The following is a 19,821-nucleotide window of genomic DNA, read 5'->3' on the forward strand; positions in this document are numbered from 1 at the left end:
TTGTGAGGCCGTTCTTCACACACTGCTTTGACTACGAATTATTCCGTTTACCTGATCAAGATATAGAGCTCACGGCGGGTGTGCCCGATCAACAGGGGATGCTTACTCCTCCTAGACAACTTATCCCATCTCTGTTATATCCAGGGGTCCATGTTTGTCCAACTTAATGTTGTATTCCTTATAGGAGTTAATGAGATTGATCACTGTTCGTTATTTTCACCTTTTCATCATTATAACGACCATAAAATTTGCGAAATGCCGACTTTACATGAGACTGTTGAAACCCCTGTAACATCCACTTTTTTGTTTGTTTGTAAGCGACCTGCCTCGATCTAAGAACTGATTATAAGTAGAACAAGTTATTGTGTATCGAATCAGTTGAGAGACGTATACAGTATATGCAGGTGATACTATAATATTGCTACATAGATATGGCAAGTTGACGATGGAGAATCTGTCGTAATCCCGTTTGTCATAAAGTTGAGTTGTTAATTTTGCTGTTTTAAAACATCTATGTTTAACAAGAAATGTTTAAAACATGTATCCCCCGGTGCGAAATTGAAAAGGGTTATACATGTACACATGCATCCTTTAATTGATAGTAGTGTCAAACCAATTCAAGATATTGAGCAGACAATATCCTCCAATGTCCAGAGTTGTTTGACCATGTGATTTAAAAATCAATAGGGGCCATCTACTCCTTATGCTGTACCAGTGTACCGAGTTTGGTGCTAAACAAGCAAATGATTCTTAAAATATAGGAAACAATATATTACTATATCCAGTTTAACCCTTGACCTTTGATATATGAACCAGAATTTTATAAGGGTCACCTACTCCTTATGATGTACTAGTCTACCAAGGTTAATGTCTGTCAAGCAAAGGGTTTTCAATATAGTGAATGGACAGTATATTCCTATGTCCAGTTTGACCCTTGACCATGTGACCACAAAATCAATAGGGGTCATCTACTCCTAAAGATGTACCAGTGTATCAAGTTTGATGTCTGTCAATCGAAGGGTTTTCAAGATATTAAGCAGTGAGTATTTTCCTATGTAGATATCGTTATCAGAAATAAGTTGATGTTTCTGAATCTAATTTTCTGAACAAATGGTTATATATTTTCTTTGTTTACATTATATGCAAAGTGGAATGTACTAGTACGATTTTACTTTCTTTATTAAAATTTTACACATTACAGGTAGATCTTTAGGCTTATTATTCTACCTGTAATATAATAATAAAGACTGACGCGTGTACTAGGTTGTACATGTACTTTCACATACGTGCTTTTTGAATATAAAAACAGATAACCACGCTATTTTCATAAATATTTATACGAGCCCAGATATTTATAGCATATTTTGCTTCAAGGTAAATTCGATCGAAAGCCTGAGAAAAGGAGAGGATATGTCTTTATTTTTTGAATTATTTTTTGTGAGCACTTGTGGCATATATTTATTCACAATATAATATAGGGTTTGAATGAAACGTATGTTGGCAGTTAACAGTTATATTATAATTTCCATATTTAGTTCAAAATAACTATTTGAATGACAATAAGATTAGTACTGATTTCTGATTTCATTTTTGTTTTAAGCGGCGGTATCTATGACCGAATGTGCTTTTGATAATTTGTTTAGGCACATGTATTAGCAATATCATCACCACGAATAAATAGTATGCATTAAATATACCGATCACATATGCAGCATATATATGTATTCAGTGAAAATCATGCATAGCTTCCATTTAATTAAAAAAAAATATCAAGATTTTAACACAGTTAAATAATGTTACGTGATTTGTATACGGAGAAAGCACGAGATCTATTCATATTCCTAAAGTGAATGTTGCCCTTTGTGATAAGACCCGCCCACTTTGTTTATCATTATTCATAAAGGAGGACTATGACGAAAACTGCTTGTTATAGGGTTTACAAAACAATTGATATTTCGACATTCCTCGTGACAAAAGACAAAGGTAACTATTAAAACTATTTAGAAACCATCATCTGTGGTCTCTATGTATAAAATCTTTACTTTTGTACAGAAAAATCAATTTTATCGACTACGGAAAGGGGGCCAACTCTAATTGCTGTTTCACCTCATCCTTTAACAAAAACTGGTTTCAGGCCAAACCGTGGAAGACTATGTAGTGTCTTTTATTTCGTATTCACTGGAATATATCGAGCCAAGTAAATTTTGTTAATGAATAAAATATCGTCGGTATATCTAGATCTAAATGTCAAGTTGAAGGCAACAGCAAACTATTTTTTCTTTTCATGTAGAGGGTTTTGAATAAATTGACCCACAGGAACACAAAATCAGGTGCCCATATGATTCACACAGACTCTTAAATCAGGTGCCCAAGGGATTCACACAGACTGTTGTTGGTTGACTTGATCTCCAAAGACTACATAGATATTGGCAGTGAGGAACTCCATCATCTCTTCAGGAACAACTTCAGAGTAGTCAGAATGATGTTTAACAAAATAACTTTTGGAAGACTGAACACAATATATGAATATTTCCTGAATGCATTTAGATTGAAGTAACAACTGTCTGTACAGTAGGCGAGTATGAGATTCTTAAAGAGGGAAATAACTTGGACTATACCAATTGACGATAGAACAGCGATTCGGATTGGTATAAATTGTTTGTTGATACAGTATGATGTCGTAGTGCTTTTTTTCAGTTGACCCAACTGAAAAAAAGCACTACGACATCATACTGTTGTTCGAAAAGCTGTTATGAAATTTGTAAATCCACACCAAACGATAAAATTCATAACTCTTCATCTAAATACTAGTATATTATCTCTCAGTCGGGAAAATAATGATAATGAATTACTTTTTCTTCGGTTAATCGGGATATCAACCGAAAAAATTGACAGAGAGCGTATTGCATCAAAGTATATTGAAGTAAATTCAACTTTCAGTATTCGGGAGATTTGATATCGCAATCGTCTGAAGAAAAAATAGAATCATTTCTGAAAATCTAGAGATACAAAACTCAGATCTGCAATAAACATTTTTCATATATTGGCATGAAACGTTTACCCAAAGAATAAAATTGTATATATATATCAGTCACATAGTTACCTCCTATCCTGGAGTTGTAGGCAGCCCCCACCACACACTTGTTATTGTTAGATTTTGCCGAAACCTCCCCAGCACAACGCGTTCCATGCCTAAAAAGTTCACCAGGTGCACATTGTATAGAACTTAAAAGGAATATGGACATGAGTTTTGAACGATTGAAATTGACAATGTTTGTAATACATTGATTAATTATTTGTTTTTACGTCTCGGGAGTAATTGTGTTTACGTCTCGGGAGTAATTGTGTTTACGTCTCGGGAGTAATTGTTTTTACGTCTCGGGAGTAATTGTTCAGTCATATTGAGCACAGACGATTGTATCGCTTGTGTTCGAATTTACCATCAAAGAAACACTACTGTTCATTTTGCACAAAAAACAAAACAAAAACAAAACAAACAGAAAATCATGAAATGACCATTTCCCCAGCACTTTCTAAATTTTTGTTGCATAGTTAAAATGAACTTTGCGAAAATAACACTTATCTAAAGTTAAAAATTTTCATTTTAGCGTAAAAATGAATATTTTTTGATGGCCTATACAAAACATATCAAGTATCCTCCTTCCAGTCTTCAGACGCATGCGCATAGACAGTAAACATTGCAGCATGTTGTCCGGTGAGAGAAAGTGTAGTGGATAGATCCAAAATGTTACAGATTCTCCGAGAAAAGAGGTAAAAATAGAATGAGATTAAACTCATGCATGAACTAAAATTTACTTTGGGATCAGTATGACCGTTGGAAAACAAAGAGCTAGGAAAGACGCACGCAGTACTCAGTGGCGGATTTAGGATTTCCGAAAGGAGGATGTGAAAGTCAAATATTAGCCAAAGTATTCAGCCATTCTGGGTGCCAAATCTGGAGCTTAACTCACAATTTGTGGCGAAAAAAGGGAGGGGGTTTTGGCTCCCTCTAAATCTGTCATTGACTAGCCGCGAAGACACTGTTCTAAAAGTAAACTGTGCTATTTTTATCTGAACACGACACGTTAGTTGAAAAACATTGGTCAATGGGAACATGCAAGGGTTTCTGTTAAAATAATGATTAATAATTACTTAATCGTAAAAAGCTGGTCATAAGTTCATACTTGAAAGGCGAGTGTGGACCCCGTAAGGGGTAAATATTTTTTCTACACAACACTTTTGCTGTCATGCAAAATCACGTGATGTAAATAAGCATTCAAAAGTCCGAGTCAGCATGAAGAAACCTTTGAATTCCGGATGATCTTCAAAGCGCAGTTGATAGCAAATCGATGCGTCCAAATTGTTCAAAATTGTCAGTATCGATATGATTTTTATCAAGACGTGTTTTAAAAACACGTTATTAAATTGCGGAAAGAATTAGCTGTAGTGTCTCTTTAAAGAGTAAAGGTATAGAACTCTAAATATAGGGTATCCAAGTTCGCCCATGTAAAAACAATAAACTAAATGATATAAAATTATTTAAATACTCTGTATTCTAATATGTTCACACATAATCAATCTACATTACTACATCAAGAAATTCCTTACATTTCCCAAGATATGCAGAAATGAATTCGATTATTTTTTGGTCGAATTTATGCTGGGTCCTGGCACTATACGACTAATTAGAATGTTTGAGTATTGCAGCAAGCTATTGCATAGAATGTGCAACATTAGATATCATTTCTAAGTTGAATTTCTTACCCCAATTCATAAAATGAAGTCCGTAATAGCTCCAGAGACTGAAAATTGTAAAAACCATCTGTACTTTTACTTACAATGTATCACCGCCATTTTGACCAGTGCAACTAATTACCCAAAAAAGAATTAAAGGAGGACCCATAACGATTTAGAAACTCAAATACTAAATTTTATGAATATTAATTCATTATAGTACATAAATTATGCTTATAACAATTCTTTATAAAGATTCAAGTGTCTTATTATATATATTTTTCTCCAAACAACATTAGGGGCCTCTGTGGCCGAGTGGTTAGAGCATCGCGCTTAAAATCACACGGCCTCTCACCTCTGTCGGCGCGGGTTCGAATCTTGCTCGCGCCGGTAAGTGAGAAAGTTTCCCAGTTTACTTTCGGAAGGTCGGTGGTCTCTTCCCAGGTACATTGTATCTGGGTTCTCTCCTTCACCAATAAAAACTGGGCGCCACCAGATAACTGAAAAATTGTTGAGTGTGGCGGAAAACATCAATCAATCAATCCAAACCACATTAACATATTACGATTTATAATATTTACATGATGTTAATTTGGGTAGCTAGTTGCACCGGTCAAAATGGCTGTGATAAGTGAAAGTGCAGACGGTTTTACAATTTTAGTCGATCGGCACTATTTGCGACTTTCAATTACGAACTGAGGTAAGAAATTCATCTTAAAACAGTCATAGGATGACGCCTATATTGTGCAAGCGTGCGGTACGACGCAGACAGGGTTTTATAACTTGAAGTATTTGATCACCATGATGAGAGCAATGCCTATTTTTTAAGGTCAGAGGTCAAAGATAAAGGTCGTATTATCACTTCGTAGGAAAACTTTGTAGGCAAGATACAGACCGAAGCTAGGGCCGTCAAACTTGGTACACGTACACCTTATGCTAAGTGGAGGATGCCTACTGTTTATCGAGGTCAAAGGTCTAGGTCATAGTATGATACAGACAAAACCGTTGGGGTTAGGGCTACACATACGCCTTGTGCCAAGTGGAAATATTACATAGAGAGTACATGGTTTATCTGTTTTTACGATACAACGAAAATATGTCACACCCTGATGATTACTAATACTACCTGAAGCCAAGTTCAACCAATCATCATGTAAGAAAAACGCCCTATATTAGCTCTCCACGGGCACATTATGTACCGTTGACGGTTCTCTTGTTAAATTAATTTCTGCACGTCTTTGGAAGTATACGGAATTTCGGGATGAAATTTGGCAGTTATGTGAAAAAGTTATATACAAATAGATAAGAAAACAAAATATTATTAAAACATTTTTATTTATTTTTTAGACGCTAAAGTAAGGTACCCTGTGAAGAGTTCTATACTATCTGGTCCTGTGATATTTCAAGAGACGTCACCAGCTGTAGGTCATGTACCATAAATTTAGGCTCAGAGATGTAGCAGTAAAGGTTCTATTATCGATTTTATCGTGTTAACGCCTGCCGCGACCTCTGTTTTTAATATCATAACCGAACGGCCCGTGACTGGCTGTGAGTCTTAACTTCTAAATGTCGAGCGTTTGGCGAAGGAGCAATCACTACTTATTATAAAGTCTTAGCGGGACTCGAACTCACTATCTCCCGGTTACGAAGCGAACGCTCTACCATTTGTAGCAATGCACCATTGTGTACTAAACGTGCTGGGGTAACACCATGGATTCCAAAAAGTGTTTCAAAAGAATTCAGCATTTCGACAAATTCTTGCTAAATCAATTTTGGGAGCAAGCACAAAACTTTCAAAATAAAAGCTCTTTTCTTCGAACAAAAATAAATATTGATTCCGTATATAAATTGGTACCGTATGAGTTTTACATACATACAACTATACACACATAAATACAAACCAAAAAGCTTATTTCCAATGAGTATTCTTAAATATTCCTTGCTTGTCGTAAGAGGCGATTGATTGGGGGTGGTCCTTCGGATAAGACCACAAAACCGAGGCCCCGTGTCAGGTGTGGCACGATAAAGATCCCTCCCTTTTTCTATGCAGTTCTGTAGTGGCATTGGCCTTTGACCCCAAAATCAAAAAGGTTCTCCCCCACTATATGTGAATTATCATTCGCCCGAGCAAAAAATCTCTCTAATGTCCACATACACACACGAACGGTTCCGTTATTGAATAGCGAGGGAATACAAATCGTTTGCCGTTGTAGAATATACATACCGAGGAGTTAATTAGGGCTTTCCACCTTTCTGTGGAAAGTCCTATTGATATTGTTCTGTTTATTATTGTTTCTTCCGCCAAATAAATAAATAAATATAGTCCATGATATTCGACATTTTGAAACGTGCTCAAACTTGACCCTGCGTAATTGAGTTTTGACCCACAACCAACTTATAGAACTTCACACAAAAAACCATCGTTATCGTTATCGATTCCTCTCAGTAACCGTAAATGGGTGGGGCATGGGATTGTCGCAGATTAAGATGAATAGACCGACTCCTCCTGTTGACAGTTCGTTGATCCTTAAAGGGAGTTAATGCCCCTGAAAATTTGCGATATTTACGTACAAATTTACAACTCCTAAAGTATTAAGCGTAGAAGGACGGAACCAACTGGAATGGGTTTGGTGACCTTGGAAACTAGGTGAAGGTCATCCAGAATTGCGAAAAAATGGCACTTTTCGTAACGTCTCCGGCTTACGATTAGTCCCTGAGACGAGCCGTGCGGAGATGTCGACGATGCGAAGGACTTGCGCTTTCCAATTCGATTCGCTGAAATCTTACTCTTCACCGATTTACGGCGACTCGCGTTCAAAAACTTGTTATCTCCACTCGTACTAATCCGAAAGTCATAGAGACACGAAACCTTCGCTAATAAATTCACAATAAAACTCTTTTGCAGAGAGAAGTTAACCAAAGGGAACCGAACACCCTTAAGCATAATGGTTCCCCCTGAAAGTCTCCAATATCATTACCTAAGCCTATAACTTTTACATTAATATAGATAGAGACATGGGACCACTTACATGAAGTCCCATGACCTTTACAATATAGTCAAGGTCAAAGTCACACACATAAGGTGCGATTCCGTTGTCAACAATTCAACACAAAACACACCCGAGCATGACTTCCGGTCTCAGCAGCACCTCCTAAAACCACACTTTCTCCATGTACAATCACCCATGTCATACATTCAAACACACATATAAACAGTATTAAACCCCTTCAAATTCCATTATTTATTGTCGTTTAATCCTACGGCATTTGAACAATGGCTTCCGTGGCCATGGACAGTATACTCCTTCGTTATTAAGCAAGCTGGTGTGGTGTCGTGGTAGAGACTTTCACCTAATGATGCAAGTTACAATGTAGCTACATGTACTTTCATCGCGAACAGTAATCGGATGGGTGACCGGAACTCTTCTTTTTTTGGATTTAGTTGTTGTTAAAGGGACTGGTTCACGATTTTTGATAAAAATATTTTTCATTTTTTATGTTAAACTTTAAAAATATAACTCATTTAATGTTGACAGCCAAACTTTTGACCTTCTGAATGCCAGAATAAAAGCAATATTTTAGCCTTAAATCTGTGTTATGTAAACAAAGACTCGAGTCTTTTTATGTAAACAAACAAACAAGTGAAATATTGATTTTGTAATATAATGCATCTTAATTTTGCATAGTCACAAATTTTAACTTTTAGATGACACATTTTACCCACAAAATGCTTGAAATGTGAAAGGTATAATAAACTTAGATCGATATCCATTTCTTTTGAAAATTTTGTAAACAATAGCATACCACAATCTTTGTTTACAAAACAAATAATAAACTCTCTAAAGTGAGCTTCTGTGATAATATTTAACCTTAATTTTCATGTGAAATATTTTAAACACATTAGACAGTAGATTTGATCATCAAACGTGAAAAACAAAATTTTGGGGAAAATCGTGAATCAGTCCCTTTAAGTTTGGCGATAAAAGTGAAGGATTCTTGAAGATGAAAAGTGTCAGGAATAAAGCAATGAAAAGATAGAATGGCCTCTAATTGTTTGTGAACAATTAGGATTACTAGTTAAGGTCTTCCGTAACAACGGAAGACCTTCTACTGATTGTGCTGGTTAAGATTATTCTTATTATTCTTTTTTTCTTTCTTTTTCCTAGACGCTAACTTTGAAGCTTCATATCTCGCTCATTTCTGCATGGATTTTGCTCAAATTTTCAGGGTTTATAACCTTTACAAAACAATTTTAAAATCATGTACTACATTTCAGAAATTCCCTTCTGTTCACGAGTTATTCCCCTTTGATTGAAATTTTAGGGGCTTTGGTTTCCAGACAAAGGTTCCGAGACTGTATAAGCTTGAGCAGAAAATGCATTGAAAATGAAAAGTAGGAGCATTGTAGTTGTGCACATCGTTTTTGGTTTTTTGATTACAACGTTCGAAATGGTAGTTGACAGGGTTTAAAAATTAGGACGCCTAATGGAGCAAAAAATTACACATATTTTCCTTTGTATCTTTTAAATTAAAAATATTTTGTTAAGACATGTAGAACAAAAGTTGTGCAAAATGTTAAGAGCTTTCTTTTGATATCCATAAGAAGGAGCTGGCTCCTTCAATTAGGGATCTGGGGATCTTCAAAGTTTTCGCTTTATAACTAAAAAACGGTAAATATTTCGATATGGCTTTCGCTGGAAAAGTTGTTCTTTAACATCTTATTGATCTCATAAACATAATATTTTGCTCGAGTATTGTGTTATATATGAGTAAAAAGCTTGACCCGCAAACAGGTAACCGTATCATTAGGTAGGTGAAGGGGGGGGGGGGATATGTGTATAACTTACTTCGGCACGTGCCCCTGGCGTGAAATTCATACGCGACTTCTGTGCGCACTGTGTACATAATATACCTACATGTATTTACGCAAATAGATATTAAAGTTTAATAAAATATTCAAGATTTGAGAGCAATTTATTTGATTTGTATGTATAAATAATTCAAACTCGATGAATTATTCTCTTCAGTCTGAATATTATGCTATCATAATTTTGTTGTATGATAAAATATTGGTAACAGCTATAAACCTTTATTGTATGTCCTGAGCCATGAATTTCATAAATTTAAATAGTAATTTTTTGTTCATTATTGGGACTGAAAAGTTAAATGCTGAAAGAAATCATACACGCATGTACTTGAGTAGTATAAATTTATTAAACACCTAACGATAAAAATTTATAGTACACCTTTATAGCTTCATTTCAATGATATATATTAAATTCTCAAACTATTTCATAAGTACATACGAGAAGTCAGAATCGCCAGCACAGCCAAACTACTTATATCGTTACAGTACTTATCTTCCCGTCACAGTACAGTTGATTATTTTCTTTCTAAAAATTTAACTTGTATTCGTCTTTTGTAAAATCACTGGATAAGTATTTCAAATAATTTTTCCCGGGGTGATGTTACGTATAACATATCAAGAGGGAAAGAAGGCGAAAGTTAGATCCCACACACACATACTAATGTACGGTTCCTGTATTTTCATGTTAACTAGGCTGCATTAGGACCTGACCCAAAGACATATGGTCAAGTTTAAGGTTTTTATGTCACACAGCTCCGACGGAAGACCTCTCGTTGCTTTGCAGCGAGCTTGGCTCTAGTTATACCTGTTTTCGTTCCAAGGGTCATATCTAGGCATCGGGTCGGGGTCATTGTTGTTGACATCATAGCTGGCATATGGATCCTGAAGTGACGGAATTTAAAATATCAAGTTAAAGAGAAAACAGAACAAGAGATGTTTGTAAAACACATATGCCCCCATGGTGCAAAATTGAAAAGGGTTATACACACGCATCATTTAATTGATAATAGTATCATCAATTCAAATTATTGAGCAGACAATATCTTCCTATGTCAAGAGTGAATTGACCATGTGACCTAAAAATCTATAGAGGTCATCTACTCCTTATGCTGTACCAGTGGTGTCAATCAAGCAAATAATTCTTAAAATTTAGGAGACAATATATTACTATGTCCAGTTCAACTATTGACTTTTTATCTCAAAATCAATATGGGTCATCTTCTCCTGAAGATGTACCAGTGTACTTAGTTTGATGTATGTCAAGCAAAAGGTTTAACAAGATATTGAGTGGACAGTATATTATATGTCCAGTTTGACCCTTGACCATGTGACCTCTAAATAAATAGGAGTCATCTTCTCCTGCATATACACCAGTGTACTAAGTTTGATGTCTGTCAAGCAAAGGGTTCTCAAGATATTGAGTGGAAAGTATATTCCAATGTCCAGTTTGACCCTTGACCATGTGACCTCAAAATCAATAGGGGTCATCTTCTCCTGAAGAAGTACCAGTGTATCAAGTTTGATGTCTGTCAGGCAAAGGGTTCTCAAGATATTGAGTAGACAGTAGTTTCCAATGTCCAGTTTGACCCTTGACCTTTAAACATGTGACCTAAAAATCAATAGGGGTCATGTTCTCCTGAAGATGTACCAGTGTACCAAGTTTGAAGTCTGTCAAGCAAAGGGTTCTCTAGACATTGAATGGTCAGTATATTCCAATGCCCAGTTTGACCCTTGACCATATGACCTCAAAATCAATAGGGGTCATCTACTCCTTAGGATGTACCAGTGTGCCAAGTTTGATGTCTTTCAAGCAAAGGGTTCTCAAGACATTGAGCGGACATTATATTCCTATGTCCAGGGTAGATTGACCCCTGATTTTTTGACCTGAAAAACAACAGGGGTCCTCTTCTACTCATAACCAACCCACATATGAAATATCACTATCATCAAGTGAATTGTTCTTAAGATATTGAGCGGACAACATGTGGTCTACCGACCGACAGGTGCAAACCAATATGCCCATCTTCTTTGAAGGGGGGCATAATAACATTTTCAACATTGTAATACCTGTATCGTCCAATATTGCCAAAATTATGAAATGAAGAGAGCAATTTTATTGATGTCTCAAAATTCATTAAAGATGCTGGATTATAAATAAACCTTTCATAGCATTAAAAATTCTAAAATCACTTCACAATATTCTAAATTAATACATGAAGTCATTCAAACTACCTCATAACATATGCCAGAATTTGTTATTTATGGCGAATGAACGATTTGTTCTAACGCAATTTTCTGTATAAAATTTCAAGAATAAAATTATAAAATCAGATATAAAAACACACAAGATGTGCTTGTGAAACACCGATATGGCAGCTAAGTAATTGCAGTACCCTAAGAAAGGTCTTTTAACAAGAAAAGTCGTCCTATCACTAACAATTCAAAAGTTATGACCTAGGTTCAAGTTTTTCACAAGTAGATCAAACTAGACGGTGAAGGTAAAGAGATTTGGTACCAAAAAATGTCTTGTCACAAGGAATACACGTGTGAAATATGAAAGACCAATCACCATCCATTCCAATGTCACGGGCAAGATTAACGTTTTAGCGGACACACAGACAGACCAAAACTATATGCCCCAGAATTTCCGATAACGGGGGCATGCAAAGATGAAGATAACAATCAGTGATTAATCTCATAATCCTATATGGAATACAAAATAGAGAGTTTGGCAAACACGGATCCCTGGACATACCAGAGGTGGGATCAGGTGACTATGAGGAGTAAGAATTCCCTGTTGACCGGTCACACTCGCCGTGAGCCCCGTATCTTGATCAGGTAAACGGAGTAATCCATAGTCAGAATCAGTGTGCCAAGAACGATTAACAATTGTTATGAAACACGCCAGACAGCATTTGACCCAATGGCAGTTTGTATTGGCAAACTAGATCATTATAACGACCATAAAATTTGCGAAATGCTGATTTTATAATATATATAATATTCCCTACAAAAATTTGCTATATACAGCGCACGCAATTTACGAAGTATACACACTCCAACGAAAACGCATAGTATACACATGTCACTACCTAATCATAACTGTTTAACATTTTACATTTCTCTCGATAAATTAACGATTAGGCGTTTTGACATCATATAAAACTACTTCTTCATTAAAAAATGAACATGATGGGATTATTTATATCTTCCTATCAGTCTTTGTTAAACATCACTCAGAAACTGATGTAAACAAGATGCTGGAGTTCCTCACTGACAATATATACAAGATCTTCGGTGATCAAGTTCTCCAACAGTCTGTTGCAATTCCCATGAGGTCGACTTGTGCTCCTTTATAAGCTGACCTGTTTTTATATTCTTCACGAGGCAGAATTTATTCAAAAGTTTCTACATGAGAAGAAAAAGTTTCTTACTGTGTCCTTCAACTCGACATGGAGATATATCGACAACGTTTTATCTATTAACAATTCTCATTTTCATTCATAGGTTGATTCAGTATATCCCGGTGAACTCGAAATAAAAGACACCACAAAGTCTTCCAGATCTGCTTCGTACTTGGATATATCATTGAACATGGATGTGAACGATAAACTAACAACCTAACTATTTTATGAAAAGCGGGATGACTCCAGTATTATTCCATCATCACCTAAAAATGCTTTTAACTACGGATTACACCGTTTATAGGTCTCACGACGGATGTGACCGGTCCAAGGGGGATACTTAGCCCTGAACTTAGGTTTTAAAAAGTTTTTTTTATGGAATTAATGACACTGATCACTATTTGTTATCTTCACTTTCATTTATCTCTGCTCTGATAAATCGCCCATTCAGTAATTAATTCCTGAACTTTGAGGAAACCTTTGTGTCCATTATTTTAATCTTATACTAAAACCTTGACCTTACACAAAGAGAAAAATGGTTCAATAAATCTAGAAGAAGAAACGACCCACATCAGAAGAATTATCAGGGATCCTTCTGGTGTTACTATAATAATGATATATCACCAATCATACCAAGAGCTGTCTAAGGCAAGGAAAAATCAGCTTTATTTAACCAACACCAATTCTCTAGTGTCAGACCCATTGTAAAAATCATTCTATATCATATTTCTTACTTCCAAACAATACTGTCGAAGCCAATTCAGCAGAAGAAATTTCCAAACTCACTCTCTCTCTCTCTCTCTCTCTCTCTCTCTCTCTCTATTTCTGCTTTCAATCCAATATTCAAAACCCTGCATGCATTGGAATTATGAAAGTAATTTTAAATTTACACTTACATAGTTTTCCTTTAGGTCGTCATGGGTCCGTTCAATTCCATCGTCGAGGATACTGACCACTACCCCCTTTCCTGTGTACCCTAACCGCCACGCCCCCTTAACGGACATGTCGTAGTTTCCACTGTTACCTTTATGACCTCCCCCATTCTGAAATGATAACAATTAGGATTACTTCACAACTCTTTCACTGTGCAGTGGATTCAGACAATATGAACATACATTTAAAACAGATCAAGTAGTAGTTGAAAGACTAAATATGAACAGCTCCGTTGTAATTTCTCATGTACATCATTATGTGGAGTTTTTTTTGTACCTTAAAGGAGAAGGCTTATATAGGCGTTGCCTGCTGCCTAATCCTTTTTATGTTATACATAATAAAATACTGTTTAAAAAAGCATAAATGATATATCTCCGTGTTGAAAATTAAAGAATGACTTTACGAATGCAATTTTGTAATTAACAATGATAATTTTCATTGATATTTCGATTCAATATATCCCAGTGAGCTCGAAATAAAAGACACCACAGAGTCGTCCACTTCTGCTTCATACTTAAATATTTTATTGAAAATAATTATCAACGGCAAACTAACAACTCAACTTTATGACAAACGGGATGATTTCAGCTTCTCTAACGTCAACCACCCATATTTATGTAGCAATATTCCATTATCACCTGCATATGGTGTTTATACGCAAGACCTGGCTCTGCGTATGGTCAGTTTTTAAATCAAGACATGCTACTGACAAACAAGTTGATGGTGCAGGGGTTTCAGCATTCTCGTTTAAAGTAAGCATTTCGCAAATTCTATAGTCGTTATAAGGATCTAGTTGGCCAATACAACCTATCATTGGGTCAAATGCTATCTGACGTGTTTCATACCGATTGTTAGGCCGTTCTTGGAATACTGATTTTGACTACGGATATCTCCATTTACCTGGTCAAGATATAGGACTCACGGCGGGTGTGGCCGGTTGACAGGGGATGCTTACCTGATCCCACGTCTGGTGTGTCCAGAGGGTCGTGTTTGTCCAACTCTCTATTTTGTATTGCTTATAGGAGTTATGAGATTGATCAATGTTCGTTATATTCACCTTCCACATGGAACTTTTAATTTGGCTTCCTAATAATCAAGTTTTATTTACTGTATATAATATAAATAAACATAACATAACTAATGTAATAATTATTCAAAAACTGTTCTTAAATTCATTTGAATTCAAGATATTGTTCATTCAATTCATGGGCGCAACAATTCAAACACGCATTATAAAATATTTTATTTAATTGTGATTTTCTGCGCTTGAGCGGGGTTTCCTCTAGTAATATATGTATTAATATTAACAATATGACTAATTTGAATCCATCTAGAGTCAAAACCCTGGGGCTGTGAAATTCGCCATTTTTGTACATCCCTTTTTGCTATTTTTAATTATGCATTTATACAGTGTCAGCAACTTAAAGAAGTACTTCAAATCGTTATCATAATTTTGAAACCACCCTGAAACCCCAATATACAATATTGGTAAAGGACAGTCTACTCCTATATGTCCATTTAGTTTCAATTTGATAACAATAGTAATAAAGAAGATGCTATTTAAATGTTTTACACATAAACATTATATACTAAGTTTTGCCCCGCCCTGGGATCAGAACCCCCTACCTCGGGGATCATGAAATTTACAATTTTGGTAGAGGCTTTCCTGCTCTACATCACTATGCATTTAGTTTTTCTTACACATATGTAGTTCTGGAGAAGAGTTTTGAAAATTTGTCAAGTTTTGCCCCGCCCCTAGGGCCCTAGTGGTGCAGGAGTCCTGAAATTTACAATGTATGTCTCCCTTGTTCCAAAGATGCTTCATACCAAATATGAAAAGAATTTAAATGGTAGTTATCAAGAAGTTAAAAATTTCTATTGTTCACATATTTGATAACTGATCATTTTGGCCCCACCCTGATACTAAAACCCCTACCCCGTGGACTATCAGATTTACACTTTTGGTAAAAGACTACTTGCTCCTTCTAAATATCCATTTAGTTTCAATACCACCAAGGAGATGTTATTTAAGTGTTTTACACATTAGACATTAACGGCAAACTGACAACTCAAATGTATGACAAACGGGATGATTTCAGCTTCTCCATCGTCAACTTCCCACATTTATGCAGCAATATTCCATTATCACCTGCATATGGTATTTATGTATCTCAACTGATTCGATATGCAAGAGCTTGTTATGGGTATAGTCAGTTTTTAAATCGAGGTAAGCTACTGACAAACAAGTTGATGGTACCGGGATTTCAACAGTCTCGATTGAAGTCAGCATTTCGCAAATTCTATGGTCGTTATAACGATCTAGTTCGTCAATACAACCTCGCATTGGGTCAAATGCTGTCTGACGTGTTTCATACCGATTGTTAAGCCGTTCTTGGCACACTGATTTTGACTGCGGATAACTCCGTTTACCTGGTCAACAGGGGATGCTTACTCCTCCTAGGCACCTGATCCCATCTCTGGTGAGTCCAGGGGTCTGTGTTTGCCCAACTATCTATTTTGTATTGCTTGTAGGAGTTATAAGATTGATCACTGTTCGTTATCTTCACCTTACACAAACACTATATACCCTAAGTTTGGCCCAGCCCTCAGGTCAGAACCTCTACCCCGGGGATCATGAAGATTACAATTTTGGTAGAGGCCTTCCTACTCTACATCACTATACATTTAATTTTTCTGACACGTGTGCAGTTGTAGAGAGGTGAAGATAACAAACAGTAACCAATCTCATCAATCCCATAAGCAATACAAAATAGTCGGGCAAACACGGACTCCTGGACACACCAGAGGTGGGATCACGTGCCTAGGAGAAGTAAGCATTCCCTGTCGACCGATCACACCCGCCGTGAACCCTATATCTTGATCAGGTAAACGGATTTACCTGTAGTCAAAATCTAACAACAGGTATGAGAGGCATTATTTGACCCAATGATAGGCTGTATTGGCCAACTGCCTGTAGATCGTTATAATGACCACAAAATTTTCGAAATGCTGACTTTAAAGTTAAGAGATGTAAACACCATATGCAGGTGATAATGGAATAATGCTGCATAGATATGGGAAGTGGACGATGGAGAAGCTGAAATAATCTCATTTGTCATAGAGTTGAGTTGTTAGTTTGCCGTTAATATCTACTTTCAACAAAATATCTAAGTATGAATCAGAAGTGGACGACTCTGTGGTGTCTTTTATTTCGAGTCCGCAGGGATATATCGAATCAACATATGAATGAAAGTTATTATTGTTTATAGATAAAGCGTCGTTGATCAATCTAAATGTCGAATTGAAGGCTACAGCAATTCTCACGTAGAAGCTGCTGATAAATTCTGCTTCATATGAATATAAAAACAGGTCAGTTAACAAAGGAGCACAATTCGAGCCCATGGGATTTCCAACAGACTGCTGGAAGACCTGATCACCAAAGACCACGAATATTTTGTCAATGAGGAACTGTAGCATATTTTATATTTTAACTTCAGAATACTTGTGCGTTGAATCAGAGTGGTGTTTAACAAAGTAATTGTTTTGATGACTGATCACTAGATATCAATATTTACGTTTTCCATTTTTGTTGAAGAAGCAACTGTCTATGATGTCAAAAAGTCTACTCTTAATTTATTGTGAGGAATGGTCGTGTATAGTGTTGAAAAGTCATAGGTTTTGATGTTGTTAATCTGAGAAAAGTTTTGGGATTTCAAGTTTACTAAAAGTTCTTTAGAATTTATCTTTAATTATAAGGGTTTTTAGGTAGAAAAGATTTTTGAAAATTGGTCATTTGGGGTCAATTTTTGCCTCACCCCTAGAGCCTCAGAGGTGCAGGAGTCCTAAGCTTATAATTAATGTCCCCCTTGTCCCAAAGATGCTTCATACCAAATTTGAAAAGAATTGGAATGGTATTTATCACGAAAAAGTTAAATAAGTTCAATTGCTCACATACGACAACCAATTAAAAAGGTTTCCATCATTTTCACAACTGATGCCCCTTTAATGCAACTCTTACGTGTTATAGAAGATTGTATATATGGTTATTACTACGTTATTGTAGCAACGAAAGGGAGAACATTCTTCAGAGCAATTGTGGCTCTTACATTAGGTGATCTAATAACTGGGCTTACTAGACCGATATACAAAGCATAGAAATATTACTACAATATCAAAGTAAAACGTATTTCATAAATCATACAGGAACTCGTCATATCAACATGAAATAAATTTTAGGAAAAAATGACAGAAATGTCGCATTTGACCCAATGCAGAAGATGTTGACTAGACCAAGAATACGTGTTCTAGCCTGAGACAGGGACCATGGATTTCACAATTTTGGTTAGAGTGTCCTTGTTTGTCATAATTATTCTAAAAGTACCCGATAGATGCCCAGAAAACATGTAAAGACATTTAAAGATTGCAATGGGTATTTTGCACTACTCAACTGATTAATTTGCTGTTATTATCCCAAAGACTCCTTTAAACTCTACGTGCCAAATTTGATAACGATTGGTCCAGTAGTATCTGGGAAGTTACAAATGTTGAAATATTAGCGTTCGTCGAAGCAAACAGATCACAAAAGTGGTCTAATAAAACTCACAATGAAACATTCTAAGATATATTTAACATCCGTGTTGGTTATGCGTACAGAAAGCTCTAAGTGTTTTTCTTTTATCTGAATAAGATATAGTCCTAAAGTAAAAGATTAATTTCCTAATTTCGACCATCCCAAGAATATGTCTCAAATCAAAAACACAAATGATTACTGTATCTCGTCTCTGTTTTCTTTATTTCAAAGTAAACATTATCAGGAAATGTCTTCCTCGTGCAAATTGAATCGAATTTCATTGCACGCTCTAGAGCGTGTAAAAACTTGCACTGTAAATTTACATTTTGTACTCAAAATAATTATTTTCGCTACCCTTGGGTAAAATGGTGGGATTAAATCAGGGATCATCAACATTTCAAATTATTCAAAACTTTGTTTGGAGTTGGTGAGTGAAAGAGCTAGTTGTGAAAATGTCTTATCTTAGCCAATAATTCAATACCAATTTAATCACCTTATCATTCCCAGTGAATGTAACGTAAAACTAAACGTACGTTTAAGAATATTCGTTTATTGAAAACAAGGATTCTTTGCGGTATCCATTTGGGTTTAATCATGAAGTCATAACTGCATAACTATGGCAAGGGTTTTCGCAATGTAAAGCCCAACGTGATGATTTTAATGCATTTCAACTATGGCCGCAAATTATCAACACGACTTTCAAATTATGTTGCTATTTATAAATATCAATATTTTATTTTCTGGTGTGAATTTTAGATGCATTCATCCTCAACATTAACAAACAACTGTAAGTAATAAAACCCTAGTACGTTTTGCTTTATAAGTTTGCTACTATATTAATCCACATTTGCTGATGGCAGTGACGCAATGGTAAGAGCGTTCGCTCTGTGAGTGAGGAGGTCTTAAGTTCAACTTCTGCCAGAGTCATGACCACGTCAATCCCAAGACGAAAATAAAGGTAGTTTTTAAAAAAAAATATTATCTTTAAAGCATAGACCCCGTGCGGTGGGAGGAGCTTCAGCGATAAACATAAGTCGTCCCAATATACGTGAAAACTTTACAACTCAGTAATGAACCGCCATACATACCAGATACCATTGCAATTTCCATAGAGGATCAGTAAAATTATTGAAGTCACTGAAATCTCTCTTCACCCTACTTTTGGCCCTCTGTTGTTCAAACCATAAGATCTGAAATATCATAAGCATGGTTTTTACATGGTACTTACCAGGTATTTAACACTAAATAAAATAAGATAATCAATATATGCACCTAGGTGTGCGTAAGCCGAGTTGCATGGGATACATTGTAAA

At 35.9% G+C, this 19,821-nt stretch overlaps 1 protein-coding gene across 1 annotated transcript in view; it reads right to left on the reverse strand.

Moving 5' to 3' along the window:
* LOC125651602 (furin-like protease kpc-1) overlaps window positions 1-19,821 on the reverse strand; it is a 51,766-nt gene that overhangs the window by 26,066 nt on the left and 5,879 nt on the right. The window contains exons 3-6 of the mRNA XM_056166539.1: window positions 19,597-19,698; window positions 13,902-14,048; window positions 10,407-10,483; window positions 3,104-3,192 (exon numbers count right to left, since the gene is read on the reverse strand). Of these exons, the coding sequence (XP_056022514.1) occupies window positions 3,104-3,192; window positions 10,407-10,483; window positions 13,902-14,048; window positions 19,597-19,698 (415 nt within the window). The remainder of the gene's footprint in view (window positions 1-3,103; window positions 3,193-10,406; window positions 10,484-13,901; window positions 14,049-19,596; window positions 19,699-19,821) is intronic.

Source organism: Ostrea edulis, chromosome 5, assembly GCF_947568905.1.
Source record: "Ostrea edulis chromosome 5, xbOstEdul1.1, whole genome shotgun sequence".
Classification (NCBI taxonomy): domain Eukaryota; kingdom Metazoa; phylum Mollusca; class Bivalvia; order Ostreida; family Ostreidae; genus Ostrea; species Ostrea edulis.